This window comes from Sylvia atricapilla, chromosome 6, assembly GCF_009819655.1.
Source record: "Sylvia atricapilla isolate bSylAtr1 chromosome 6, bSylAtr1.pri, whole genome shotgun sequence".
NCBI lineage: Eukaryota > Metazoa > Chordata > Aves > Passeriformes > Sylviidae > Sylvia > Sylvia atricapilla.
Window position 1 is genome coordinate 57,852,086 of NC_089145.1, and position 13,995 is coordinate 57,866,080.

Genomic DNA, 13,995 nt, shown 5'->3' on the forward strand with positions numbered 1-13,995 from the left:
AAAAACAGACAATCATATCCTCTGCTCTTACCCCCTCCATGTCCGTGTGTTTGCCCCATCCTCCTCCCACTCTTATCACACAAAAGAGGGAAAAGGGGATTAGTTTTCACCCGAATCACTTAATTAACACACCTCTGTATATTCATCACATAACCATGCCTACACAAAGGCCCACAGTGGGCACACACAGCCAGAAGAGTAAGAAAGGGAAAGGAGGGGGAGAGCTCAGATTTCCTATTGGGAAAGATCTCTCACACATTACAACACACAGCAGTTAAAGCTGTAGTAAGGTACTACCCAACGGGCATCCTTCAAGTGCCAAATGAGCAGCTGCCACGTGGGGTCTAGTGCCCTAGAATCAAAACTAACAAAGTGCAGGGCAAAATCTGTCACAAACGGCCTGTATGAGAGAAGCAGAACTTGGCTGAAGCCACAAAACTGTTACAACACAGCATTTCTCTGAGGGCTGGGCTGGGTCATGTGCCTGATGTAACAACGGGCCCCTCTGATCTTCTTCCCTCTTTGCTCCTCATTTAAAGCCAAGGAGTCCAAATAATGAAAAAAGGGTAAGAAAGTTGTAAGTATACTTTCATTCCATCATCCCCAATGGATGTGGAGTTACTCCATTACTTTTCAGTAACCATCAATTCTTCAAGGAGCAGTCAGTGCAGTTCTAAGTAAGGATGACTGAAAAAGTTATCAACTTCTGTAGTATCTCAAGCCTTAAGAGACATGTGCAGGAGGAAAACAATAGTAGGTTAGCTGCTTGCATTTCATTTCAAATGCCTTTTGTACCACCTACAGGGATGCCTCTAGAGAACAAAAGGTATGACCAAATTACAGTTACATTAACTTACACAAACACAGATCCTCTTACAGACAATGTTAGTTGACGTTAAACCCTAAAAACACAGTTGCTCATATCTAAAAACTAAACAGCTACACATCCAGTCTTAAAATATGAGTATCATTACATCTACTATGAAAATCACATTGTCTGTATGAGAGTACGTGAAAAGTGGGAAGAAATTTAGAATACTGAATTACAGACACTGACCCCATTTCTGTAGCAGGGTAAGTATGGTAGACAACTTTGATTACTCAGATTTTTACTTACTCTCAAGACAGACATTACTTCAAAAATGTAATCTGATTTGTGCATTGAAAGGTTTCAGTACTGCAATTCTCAAAGTCATCAGATCAGTGCTCACAAAGAGCATGCAATTAAACTGGTCCAATGTTCCAGTGTCACAATAAACAGAATCCAGACATCACTGTCCTGTTTTAAAATGCCTCCCTTGACAGGAAACCAGGAGGATTGCTTTTGCTTACAATTACCTTGAATGACTTGAGTTGCTCTGGCCATGGCCAGGCTAGTCACAGAGATATCAATACAGACAGCAATACACATACCCTAGGGAAGACATCTGTATCCTGTGAAAATAATTTAAGAGCTGACTTTGAAAATCCAGTGTAGAAATTAAAAAGGGAAAAGGAAGCCTTACTGTAGCGAGTTTCACTGCATTTTCTCTTACAACAGTCACTCTCTACACCTCCAAACACTTATTATCATGACAAAACAGACTTTTGACTTCTTGACAGACTTCTTGACTAAACATTTCTCTTTTAGAGAGATTCTAAATTCAATCACAATAATTTAAAACTCTGAAGAACTAAAACTCTGAAGATTTAAAACTCTGAAGCATTATATATCTTGTACAGGAAGGCTAACAACTTCAATGCAAACTATTAATGCACTTTATGTATCTGCAAGTAACTTGAACCCTTTCTGTGCTGGTTTTGGCTGGAAAAGAGTTAATTTTCTTCACAGTGGCTGGTGTGGGGCTATATTTTGGATTTGTACTGAAAAGCACTGATGGATGTTTTAGTTACTGCTGAGCAGTGTTCACACGGAGTCAAGACCTCTTCTGCTTCTCACCTGACCCACAAGGAGGCTGCAGGTTCACAAGAAGCTGGGAGGGGACACAGGACAGCTGACTGCCCAGGGGATAACCCACACCATGCTGACATCATGCTCAGCACATAAAGATGAGGGCAGGGAGGAGAAAGCAGGGCAGGTTTGGAGTGATGGAGTTTGTCTTCTAGAGTAACTTCTACATGTGATGGAGCCCTTGGAGACAGCTGAACACCTGCCTGAGCATGGGAAGCACTGAATCAACTCCCTGTTTTGCTCTGTTGCATGCACTGCTTTTGCTTTCCCTATCAAACTGTCTTCACCTCATCCCATGAGTTTTCTAGCTTTTAGTCCTCCCTCATTCCAACGTGAGCAAGAGAGTGGCTGTGTGGTGCTTAGTTGCTGGTTGGGGTTAAACCACAACACTTACTGATTGGTAACTTCTGAACAGGAACAAGAGAATTGTCAAGGCTCCAAGAATGCCAGCACAAACCACTATTTCCCACGGGAAACCATACAGATCAGGCCCAGGTCTCATGTCTTCAGGCAGCGAAGCCACAGCCTGAAAAGTAAAGTAAAAAGTTTCAGCTTAAGGGAAAGAGTTTAATATTATCCACAGAAACAGACATTACATGTTGACATAGTTTATTTCCAAGGCTTGTACATCTATTTTTTTCCTAAATTGTGAGAAAATGGTTAACAGAGGCATTTGATTTTTAGATGATAGATTTACTAAGTGAAGAAAAAAAAAAGAAAAAAAAGAAAGAAGTTCCATCAAGATATGAAAATCAACAGATAAAGCTCTGAAATCTTTTCTTTCTGAGACTATAAATTATCACAGAGTGATTTGGGTTGAAAGAGACCTAAAAGATCAACTAGTTTTAACCCTTCTGCCATAGAAAACTATATTTTCCACTGGACCTACTTCCCCAAAGCCCCATCCAGCCTGTCCTTGGACACTTCCAGAGATGGGGCACCCACAGCTTCCCTTCTCCAGTGCCTCATCACCCAAACAAGTAAAAAACTTCATTCTCTTATCTAACCTAAATGTATCCTCTGCAGTTTAAAGGCCATTCCCCCCTATCCTATCAATAATGCCCTTGCAAAAAGTGCCTCTCCAGCCTTTTTTTGGCCTCTTTAGGTACAGAGAATTTACTACGGAAAATTCCCCTTTGAGTTATCTTTCACAATTCACTGCTGGAAGAATCAATAGTAGTAAGCACTTCTTGATTACCTGGTAGGAAACTTGCTTGGTAGAAAAACCTGTTCAACCAACCTCACACTAAAATAACACACTGAACACGCCAGTGATGTAACACATTTTAAACACTTCCATACACTCACATTTCATTTGTAAACCGATCTATCTGCTCAAAGATACGGCGCGCTCCACGCAGCTCAAATTCACCTCATGTGACCCGTGCTTAAGAACGTGATACTGTGAAATCTTAATTTCCATCTTCCCCCTGCCCGAGCCCCTTTCGCAGCAGCGCCGCTCAAGACCCCGGCCCTGGCGGGGGCTGTGCCAAACCCCGCGTCACCCCGTCACTCACCCAGCGCAGCCCTTCCCCGGCCAGGCCGCAGTAGCGCCGGGCGCTGTCCCGCAGTCCCGGCCACAGCCCGGTGCCGGAGCCGATACCGGTGCCGATACCGGTGCCGGTGCCGGCTGTGGGCGCCCCTCGCCCGGCCGCCGCCATCTTCCCGCGGGCGGCCGCTTCCGGCCTGACAACCGGCCCGTACCACTGCCCCTGAGGGGGGCGGGGGACGAACCACTGCTGCCGCGGGAACGGGGGGGGGGGCCGCTCGGCACAGGTGGGCAGCCGCCGGGGCCCGGTTCTCCCCGCCCGCCCAGCGCGGCCCCTCCGCCGCCAGAGCCTGCCCTGGGCACGGGGACCGCAGGCGGGAGCCACCGGCAGAGCCTGCCCTGGGCACGGCGGGAGCCACCGGCACATCCTGCCCTGGGCACGGCGGGAGCCACCGGCAGCTCCCCTCCGTCCTCCGGCACGGACGCGGCCCCCGCGGAACCTGCTCCTGTTTCTCCCTAAAGTCTCGCTGAGAGAAACTCACCTCCCGTGAGGCGCTGGCCGCCTCCATGCGCGCCCGGGCGGCAGGGAAATAAAACTCCCCTTAGGGATAAGGCCTGGCGTGTCCCGGGGAGGTGTCCCGGGCCGGGCCGCGGGTGGGTGCCGGCTGAGGGCTGAGGGCTGAGGGCTGAGGGCTGGGCGGGCCGAGCTGTGCCCAGGGCGTGTGCCCAAAATGATCCTGCCGGGCCGCTGGTGCCCGGTGTAAGGGAAAATGCAATGCCACTCCTCTTCGTCTCATTCACTAAGTTTTCTTTTTTTCTTTTTTTTTTTTTTTTTTTTTTTTTTTTTTTTTTTTTTTTTTTTTTGCTTGCCCGCAAAGGACCTGAGGGACCAGGATAGGTGGAAGCGTCTTTTTTAGCTTTTTTAGCTGTATCAAGCGGTACAAGAAGGAGTTTGGCCGTAGCAGTGAACTCTCAGTGAATTCAGTAAGTGAGAGCAAAGCCCCTCACTTTTCGTCATCCTAAATTCGTCATCCTAAATTACAATTTAACCGTATTCTACGTACGTTCACTGGAAAGCAGGAATGTTATAAATGCTATAGAAAAATATGACTATTCAACAAACTGATACAACAAAAAAGGTATATAAAGAAAGCCTATAAAATAGCAATTTGTAGACTTGGCTAAATGCCAAGTCACCCGACCGGCCGTACTTTGCTTTTTCCTTATCTCCTAATTGTCTTATCTTTTATTAAACCGATTTCTTAAAATCTACGTAAAAAGTGAATCTCGTTTTTCACAAGGAATAAATTTATGTGGTTCTTAAACTCCGTTTACTCAGTCGAAACAGAGTTCAACCAAAGCACCGAAGTGAACTTTACCATATGGCACTTTACCTGTCACTACTCTTTTAATTATTTAGAGGACACAGTGCAGCAGCATCTACCTTTTGTCACGGTGCTCTGGCAGCGTTGTTTCTTGTGCAGTTGTGCCCTTTAGGGTTCACCTTCACTCTGCACTGTTTTGATGTTTAAGACACCCTCCCCTAGCAACAGTAACCCATTTTCTATTTTATATATTTGCTTAGAAAAGTGTCTTTAATGCAATTATGAACTAGGGGAGGGTTTGTTAATCAAGGCTTTGAAAGCAGTCTTTAAAAACAAGGGAACTTGTCTGGTTATTTTACTGATCATTACCCAAGTTTTTAAAGTCCAAGCAAATTTAATGAGCACTCTTCTAAGAGCTAGAGGGAGCTATTAGTTTCATTAAAAACAAAAACAAAAAAACCCAAAACAACAACAACAAAACCCCCCAAAAAAACCCAAAACCACACAAAGCCCCCAAACAAACCAACAAAAAAATTAAAACCCACAAACAACAACCCAAAACCAATCAAAAATTTAAAAACACCGTTCAGGTCTTTCCTGGTTGTTAAAAAAACCCACAAAACAAAACCCCCAAATCCTCACACCCTAAATTCATCACATTCTGTACTGCAAAGAGGCAGATGATGAGCAGCTGACCTAACATTTTCTTGTGCTCTGTCTCATTTGGCATTAGATAACCCAGGAAGCAGGGAACTGCAGGGGGTTTATTGAAAAGGATTTTTTTCCCTTCCTTTCTTTTTTTTTAGGAGTTTCATTGCAGAACATAACTTGTAGCTGGCTTAAATTTGCACTAATGTCAATGTTATATCACAGAAAGAATTCTTACCGTTTTGATGATAATCATAACTGCTGATGACGTAGATTTTATTGTTTCTCTGATCTCAAGAGCATTCAAGCATAGAAGTATCTGATGTATCCAGCCTTCTTCTGGTTTGATCATAAGGAATAAAACAAGAGGTTTTACATTACTATTGTCAATTTCATGTAATTCCAACTGGTTTCCTTGTTATTTGTTTTGATTTTTTTTTTTTAAGATTGCAAATTTATTTTCCTTAAAATTAAGAAATTTAGCACTTACCATTATTTGGAACATAGTTCTGGATGGCATCAGAGAAAGACTTATTGACATCATCTTCAGACTCAGGTCCTGAAAAGTCCATTTCTGTTTCAGAATTTACTGAAGCAATGGCTGTTGCTTTTGAATCTTGGTCACTGTCATGTTCACTGTCTACAGCTACATACATTTCATGCTCCTTCTCTGGTGTTTCTTCTAGTAGCTTTCTTCTGCCTACTCCTGCACATAATTGTGAAGGGAAATGATGGTTATTTTTAGAGGACTCGACTTATTTCTATAAGATATTAACCTCTACAGGCAATTTTTTTATTTTTATTTTCCTCAACTTAAAGCCCAGCACGAGAGTGTCAGAACAAATGTGCTACAGATTTATGATTTAATAAACATTATACAAATAATGGTCTCAGAATTTGAAGGACAGACCTTTAAGCAAAACTTGCTTAGTAAAGTAAGTAAAAATCAGTGTTCAGGAAAAAATATGTTTAGTTGAGATAGTTAGTTTGTAGATTAGTAGGTCTCTTTCTTATATCCAAATACAAGTGGGGTAAGCTTTAGAGGGAGAAGTTAAGAATGCCATATAGAATTAAAGCTTAACAAATTCCCAGAATGTGTCAAGTTTCCTTGCAAAATGCAAGAAACCACAGGCATGTTCATGCAGAGATGACTGAAGGCACCTGGCTGCTTCAGTTTTAGTGACTTGGAGTAAATTGCCTGAAGCCAATAAAATCCTGCTTGCAAGAAACCCCACACCGTGCTTACCCACAAAGAAAAAAAAAAGTTACAAGTTATTTAATTTAATCATATGCTTCAAGACAGTACTGGCCAAAGATACACATCAGAAGTAGTCCAGTAGTCGGAGACCAGTAATTTTCTCTTACCCTGTTACCATTATATTAACTCATCAGATCCTTGAAATATCATGAAACAGTCATTAACTGGTATGAGTTAGGCTCACTCCCTCTTCATTTTAAATCACCAGAAGGAGACAGTGTTGTGGAGTTTTTTTCTGCCAACAAAGGATATTTTGTTCTTGCTAAATCTCTGTTAGTGAAACATTAGGAGCTTTAGCTGCAGTTTGGGCAGCACACTTAATTGTTATAGCAGACAACAGCTCTGGCAGCTCTTGAAGAACATTCTTTTTTTTCTGCTCAGTGTCCAAATTGTGCCCCTTTTGTGCAGACACAAATCCCTCCATATAGCATTATCTTTAGGTGAGTAAGCTCTGATTTCATGATGAATCTTTTCAAATTGCTGGTGCTGCAGTTTGCCTCCATCAGAGATACTCTAAGACGTACTTAACATCTTCTTTTAATTTAAATAAAATTGTTGAAATGTAATTAATGGGTTTGGTAAATCTGTTTATCATACAATATTTGCCTGGTTTTGTTTTTTTCTGCACCTTCTCTATATTTAATAGTATCATACATTGTTCAGATTCTTTTCAATTTCCTCTCATTCTTCTGTGCAGTGTTCAAGTGTACTAGTCCTAATGTCACTTCTATTTTCATTTGGGTTTTTTGATCAAACATATATGCTTAGACTTCTTTTGACAGGCTTAATTGTTAGTTTTACTAAATATATTTGCAAAGAACCTGGATGGTCTGGTTAAAATACTACTGAAATCCTTTTTGTTAGAATATAATTGCTATTATTTCTATTTCTGGATTTTGACTCTTATTTTCAGAAATTTTTTCTTCTCCTAACTAGTTTTAGTAACAGTAATTTTTTGTTCAGCATTATTCATCCTTTCCATTACAACAGCATCTTCTTTTTCAACATCTGCTCTATCAGCCAGGTTTATGAGCAATCCCAGATTGCCAGGATTTAATTAATCCAGTTTTTTAATAGAAGTCTGGCTTTCTAGTTAAATGGGTTTAGAAGACACTAGCTGTCTATTTTTTTTTCTTTAAAAATGTCTTCTATTTTAGAGAGCTCAAAGGGTAAAAGTTTACACTTGGTCAGACTCATATCACATGACTGTTGCTTTTATCCTCAATAAATTTTCTTTATAGGTTTTTTGACATGTATTCAGCTGAAGACTGATATCAATTTCTTTTGAAGTAGTATGCCTTTCAAAGTTCAGATTAATTTTCCATGCATTTGTATCTTGCACTGTCATGGTGGTTTGAATTGATAGGCCTAAATCTGAGGATGCAGATTAATATTCTGTTTGACTATATCACAGGTGATTTTTATATTTCTTTCTGAGATCTAGATTCAGACTGTCCATTCTCTGGTACCAGAAGCTGGTGCTGGGAATATGAATCTTCCCATTTTAGTTCTCCTCCACATTCCCGGTGATGTTGCACATTTATAGGAATTTGTTCAGTTTATTGCTTCTCTCTGACAAGCTATAAGCAAAACCATCAAGAGTTGTCCAATCTTCTACTCATTTGGTAGATTTTGTTGAAGTCTTTTCTCCACTGCCCTGTTTGTTACTTTGCACTGCCAGCTGACGAGGAAAGATCATTCTCTTTGGAGGTGTTTGCATTACTGTTACCTGATACTCTCTGTTTAACCTCCTGATTTGAAGTGCCTCCAGTTTCTTTTCCCTGTGGTATTTTATCAAGGCTTACCAAGGTCTTTCTTTTTTATGGAAGCTTAATTCTTCTCAGCTAGCAGTTTTTACCTTCCATTCTGAAACTCCATATTCTTCCAAATGGCCAGTTTCTTTGGAAGTTTTGGTACCTGTTAAACTGAGGCCATTCAATGAGAGGTGAGGAGAGAGAGGTTGGTCTGGAGTCAGTTCTTGGGACTCCTCAGATTCCTGATGATGTTCATCATTATAAATATCCTGCATGAAATATTTGATGTGAGACACTTTTGTTCTCTGATTTCTGAATTTCATCTTTTACTCTCCATTTTGAAATAGCTTTTGGATGCTGAACTTCTTCCTGCACCGTAATCTTTCACTAGTTTGTCTTTCTCAGGTGTCTCCAGACTAAGCCTTGGTTCTCTGTCACATGAGGTCTTCTTGATGCCCAGATGATGATTTGCAGTTCCTGGTAGATCCCAATAACGCTGTGCTTGCCCTTTGGCTGCTTCAGTATGTCTCAAAATGACTAAAAGAGAAGCAGTGGCTTTGTTCTTCACATAGTTCAGGCTTTTCTCCTGTATTTATTATGTCTGAGGGGTCACAATTCAGAGGGGTCATAAGAACAAGAAATGTGATGCAATTGATTAATATTCCTGTTGATTGTGATGTTTGTCCATATTATAATTAATAAAACTATTATAGATATTTGTATACCAACCTGATTGGCCATGTCTGTTTTCTGACTCCTGATTTTTCTTTTCAGCTTCAGTGTTTCTCAGCAGTTGGCTTTCTGATACCAAGTCTTCTTCTGAACTGTAAGGTTCAATTGGCTTCTCTTTGTCACATGTTAATGTATCAAAAGATGATTCTGTGCTACTTGAGGTGTTTTTGGTGTCATTGAGAGTATGTGCACTTGCTGGTATCTCCCCAGGATTTGGCCTGCTACTGTTTGAATCTGTTATTTCTTGTACATAATTCTCATCTTCATCTGTCACTGCATTAACTGTTTCCTTTGATTCTTTCATATGTAGTTCTTTCTGGTCTAAAGTCTGCTCTTCCTCATTCTTATTTGCTTGATCCATTGTTTCTCTCCTTCTCTGGTCCTCTGCAGCAATTGTATCTTCCTCAGCATGGCCAAAATTAAGAACGTCACTTAAACCCAAGTTAAACCAGTTTGATTCAGATTCTTGGCTTTCACTCTTTTGTTCTTCTGGCAATACCTCGGTGACTGTAGTTTCCTGTTCAGTACTAGAATGCTCAGGCACACCAGAGATATCATGGTTTTGTGGATCATTTTTTTCTGATGCCAAATCAACATCTTCATCCTCTTCACCAAAATACAGAAAGCTTGTCAGTCCGCCTTGAAACCAACCAGATGCAGGGGGTTCTTGTTCCTCCTTATCATTTGGCTCCTGTAAATCATTTTCAGCTCCTACCTCTATTTTTCTGCCTTGGTCTTTATTTGCCTCTGAAGATTCAGTAACAACTTTTAAGGGCTCTTCATCATTTTCACTTTCTGTGGTGAACCATCCTGAAATCCAACTAGACTGAGTTTGAACAGGTTCCACTGGGAGACTGTTTTGCATTTGTGGCTCTTCAGTATCATCTCTAACCAGCTTTTTGTTTACAGACTCCTGAATGTGAGATTCCTCTGAGTCATTTTCAGAAACTGATTCAGTTCTTTCTTCATTTTGTATGGGGTCTCTTGTATATTTTAAGAGTTCATTTTCCTGCAGCTTTGATTCTGCATCAGACAATGAATATTCACTTTCTTTGTTGTGATCATACAATGTATTATCTTCATTTTCAAAGGGGTCTTCATTATCTTCATGAAGACAAAGGAAATCAGTTTCCTAAAAGAATAATATTAATTTTTAAAATGTTCTAATGTGTAATTTTCTATATCACCATCTAGTGCAGCAAAATATATCATTGTTCCTTCTGTTAGAACTTTACACAAAGAACTGTAATTAATTATATTATTCCTAAAGGTTCTATATCTTTAATTATACAGAAATTATTTTAGAGAACAATAAACACGCAAATGGAACAATTATAAAAACACATTTTGAATAATCTGAAATAAAATATCCATCGGCGGTTGAATTTCTAACTGGATATTAGATTTTCAATTGTTGTAAACTACATTGGAAAATCTGGTGAAGTTGGTTAACCTTAGTGAGCACTTCAAGTTCTTCTCCAATTAAAACTTCCTCAACCTTCACAGCATCTCTTGGGAAATATCCAAAATCCTTTCCTTTCTGTAAAAGAGAGAAAACCATTAAGAGCATTTAAACTTCAGTGATATACATGTTAGGTACTTGCATATGTTCTGGAAAAGTATAGATGAACAGTAAGTTTATAGAACAGCCCCCTATCTCCTTAATTCTGTTTTGTCAAAAGACTGGTTTATTTTTCCTTCACAGAGGTGTTCCCCTTGCCATCTCAGAAAGCAAGGGGAAGTATATTACTCAATACTGTTATATTCTGTATTATTTTTATGAACATGATTTTGTCCAGTACCAAAGCAGTAGCCTTTAAACTGCTTCAGCTGAAGTTAGTGCTGTGTGTGCTGATGGTCACAGCCAGCTCCTGCTAAAAGTGGCTGCAAATTTCCCATTGTCTCAAATGGGAAAAATGTCATGCCTTAATAACTGATGGCCTATATTAAGTTAGAAGAAAAGTAGGATATGAAATTCAGATATGAGACTAGCCGCAGTTCAAGAGAAAATTACACTGAAGATGGCAACACCCCAGAAAATAAAATTATGATAGGGCCCAGAAGAATCAAGTCCCTCTGGCCAAGAAACCACTGCTGTCTTTACATCAAACCATTGTAGGTAGCCTTTAATGGAGGGATACATCTTGGAAAGCTAGGAATAGTGAGGTACCTGCAGAGATACGCTTGGATTAAAAAAAAAGAGGAAGACAGAATTTCACTTTTAATGTGACAGATTATTTACATTAAAAAAAACAACACCCCAAAAATGTACTGATGTCTTGTAGTTTTGAACCACACAGTTTTACTAGCAGTAAAACTTGATTTGGATCAATGCATTCATTCCTTCTTAAATGACTGTTCTAACTTCGTTGACACTTGTTCCAAGTCATTAAATATGCATGATAACTTCTCTGGGAACTTTCCTTAAGCACTGAACTGTGAAGTCAGGTCCCAGTGCTGTGTGTCTTGCCCACAGACCTGTAGGTAGGAACCTGACCTGATAGATCTGAGTGTTTTCAAGGGAACCAGATTAAATCATTACAGCCAAATGATAAGATGAAGGAAACAGAAAACTTGTATTCTGATCTTGACTTTGTTTCCTTATGAGTGATCTTTGCCAAGATTTGGTTTTCTCTTTCTGTATAAAGACAGTAACAATGACCCATCTCCCAAATACTATATTGATCTATGACTGGTTAATATTCCAAAAGAGAAGATCCTTGGAAGCAAGTAGACTGCAGTTGTTACACCTATTACCATATCTAAAATATTTATGGGGAAAAGTCTTCTGGATTGAAGTACTTACACTTCCAGTCCACAAGTTTTCATTTTCCCTTGAAAGTTTGGAGTACACGATGATCTCCTCCCCTGTTGTGAAGTTTAGATACCGGCAGTCAGGCCCTAAGTAGTCAGTAGTGGCTTGAACTCGGCTCATTGCCTCTGGAATAATATGTGGAAAGAAATAAACAAATACAGCATCCATTTTGTCTGAAGTCAGGTTAGTGAAGAAATATGATAGACATCAAGTACTGATGAATTGCAGTAGCAAACATTTTAATGTATGTGCTTTGTTACAACGCTAATCCATTTATCAAGTGGAAATCAACTAACATAAAAAGGAGCCCTGTCTTCTTTTCTTTCCTATGTACTGCAGACATCAAGGGGAAAAGGTCTTGTCCTATATGGACATTTTCCAGTGCTTGTTATCCAAGGTTTCAATGCTTAAATTAAAAGGATGTATGCAGGATTAGCAAATTCAATTACTAAAGTAGATCTAAACAGCTAAAAGGTATTTCCCAGGCATATTTATAATTTTATATTTTAGAAATTCTAAGTTAAATCTAGTAGTTATTTCAGGGATTTTGTCCTCTATTTTGAACACATTTATCTTATGATGAAAAGATGTAAATTTTAGGAATATAGACCTTAAACATGTTGCTAAAATGGAATTTTCCACTTCAGTTTGAATTATTTTAAGTTTTCTTTTGTCTCCACCCATCTCCCCAAAGATATCACTGCTGATGTGCTTTGGTCAGTTTGGAGGGCATTTCACATGCAGTTCCACAAAGATAGACATCTCTGAACATCCAGAACCTACTGAAGTTGGTATGGCTCCACAAGAAAATAGAAATCCATCATCAGAGGAAATCTAAGGTCTCTTCCACTTCAGGGGAGGTGGAAGATTGGAAATACAACACTAAAGTATAGCAAACCAATGGAAACAGCTTAGAAACAGCTTCAGCTATGGTTATGACAGCTTTCACAGTGGTAATCAGTGGATAATAAACAGGACATTCTTTGCCCACTTGTGATTCAATGGCTCTGCTTCCTGCAGAGTTATTTACTCTTTGAGAACCACATAACTAGTTACAGCACTTACTTCATGTTAAAGAAGACAAAATAAGTAAAGAGGAAATATTAACAGAGGGCTTTGTAAGGAGGATTACAAAATAAATCCCAAGCCAGTTTGCTTACAGTAGAAAAAGCCCCAAGAGTTCTGCAGAATTGGCTATGAATGTACTATAAACAGATGATAAAGTCTTATTTCTCAATTTATAACCTACCATTTAATTTTATTTATATTTTGTTTATTTTGTACCTGAAAAAATGAGTAAAAATACTTTAAAGCTCTTTTATACTGCCTGTTTTGGGGACACCTGAGGAAAACTAGCTATTCAAAAGTATTTTTACTGAACTTTGATCTGTGTAACCTTACACAACAATCCGGCAAGTTGTTTTGTTTTTTTTTTCTCTTTTTGTTTTAAAAGTTTAAGCTTATTGCTCTTAAACTTGGTATATTTACAACAAACATTTGCTATGGATATTAATTTTCAGTCCGTTTCATTGCTAATTTTGACATTATGATTCCTTATAGCTGCATATACACCACAGACACCCTTCAAAAAAACCCAATTTTTACTTACGTTCACATTCCAGATCACCACATTTCTTCCATTCTGAAAGTACCTTTGTACTCCACACACTTGCTGAAAATGAAATTACTAACAACAGAATTCTCTGATCGAAGAGCCTTGACATTTTATATTAAATCCAGAATGCACTGAAACTGTGGTAACTGCATAAATGTGCAGTTAGGAAGAAGAGTCTACATTTTTCTTAGCCTAACAAAACATTGCAAGTAAACTTTCAATCCTGTTTTCCTTCTCTGATCTGCTTGAACAGAAGTACAGTCTGCTAACCTGCAAACAATCTGCAGAGTCAGGTGTCCTGATTATACACATGCATTAATAATTAACTATGTTCTGATAGCTAGGCTGATGTTTTGAATACAAAGAAAGTAGTTCTGGTCAAATCAAAATTTAGCCTCTATCAGATAG

At 39.3% G+C, this 13,995-nt stretch overlaps 1 protein-coding gene across 2 annotated transcripts in view; it reads right to left on the reverse strand.

The window, feature by feature from the left end:
• MIA2 (MIA SH3 domain ER export factor 2) overlaps positions 1–13,995 on the reverse strand; it is a 35,417-nt gene extending 21,422 nt beyond the window's left edge. The window contains exons 1-7 of one of the 2 annotated variants that reach the window (XM_066322074.1): positions 13,582–13,995; positions 11,964–12,097; positions 10,611–10,697; positions 9,155–10,289; positions 5,904–6,119; positions 5,652–5,752; positions 2,346–2,477 (exon numbers count right to left, since the gene is read on the reverse strand). In XM_066322074.1, the coding sequence (XP_066178171.1) occupies positions 2,346–2,477; positions 5,652–5,752; positions 5,904–6,119; positions 9,155–10,289; positions 10,611–10,697; positions 11,964–12,097; positions 13,582–13,696 (1,920 nt within the window). In that variant the 5' untranslated portion in view covers positions 13,697–13,995. Of the gene's footprint in view, positions 1–2,345; positions 2,478–3,468; positions 3,489–5,651; positions 5,753–5,903; positions 6,120–9,154; positions 10,290–10,610; positions 10,698–11,963; positions 12,098–13,581 lie in introns of those variants that run through there. The other variant, XM_066322075.1, reaches the window with a different exon arrangement.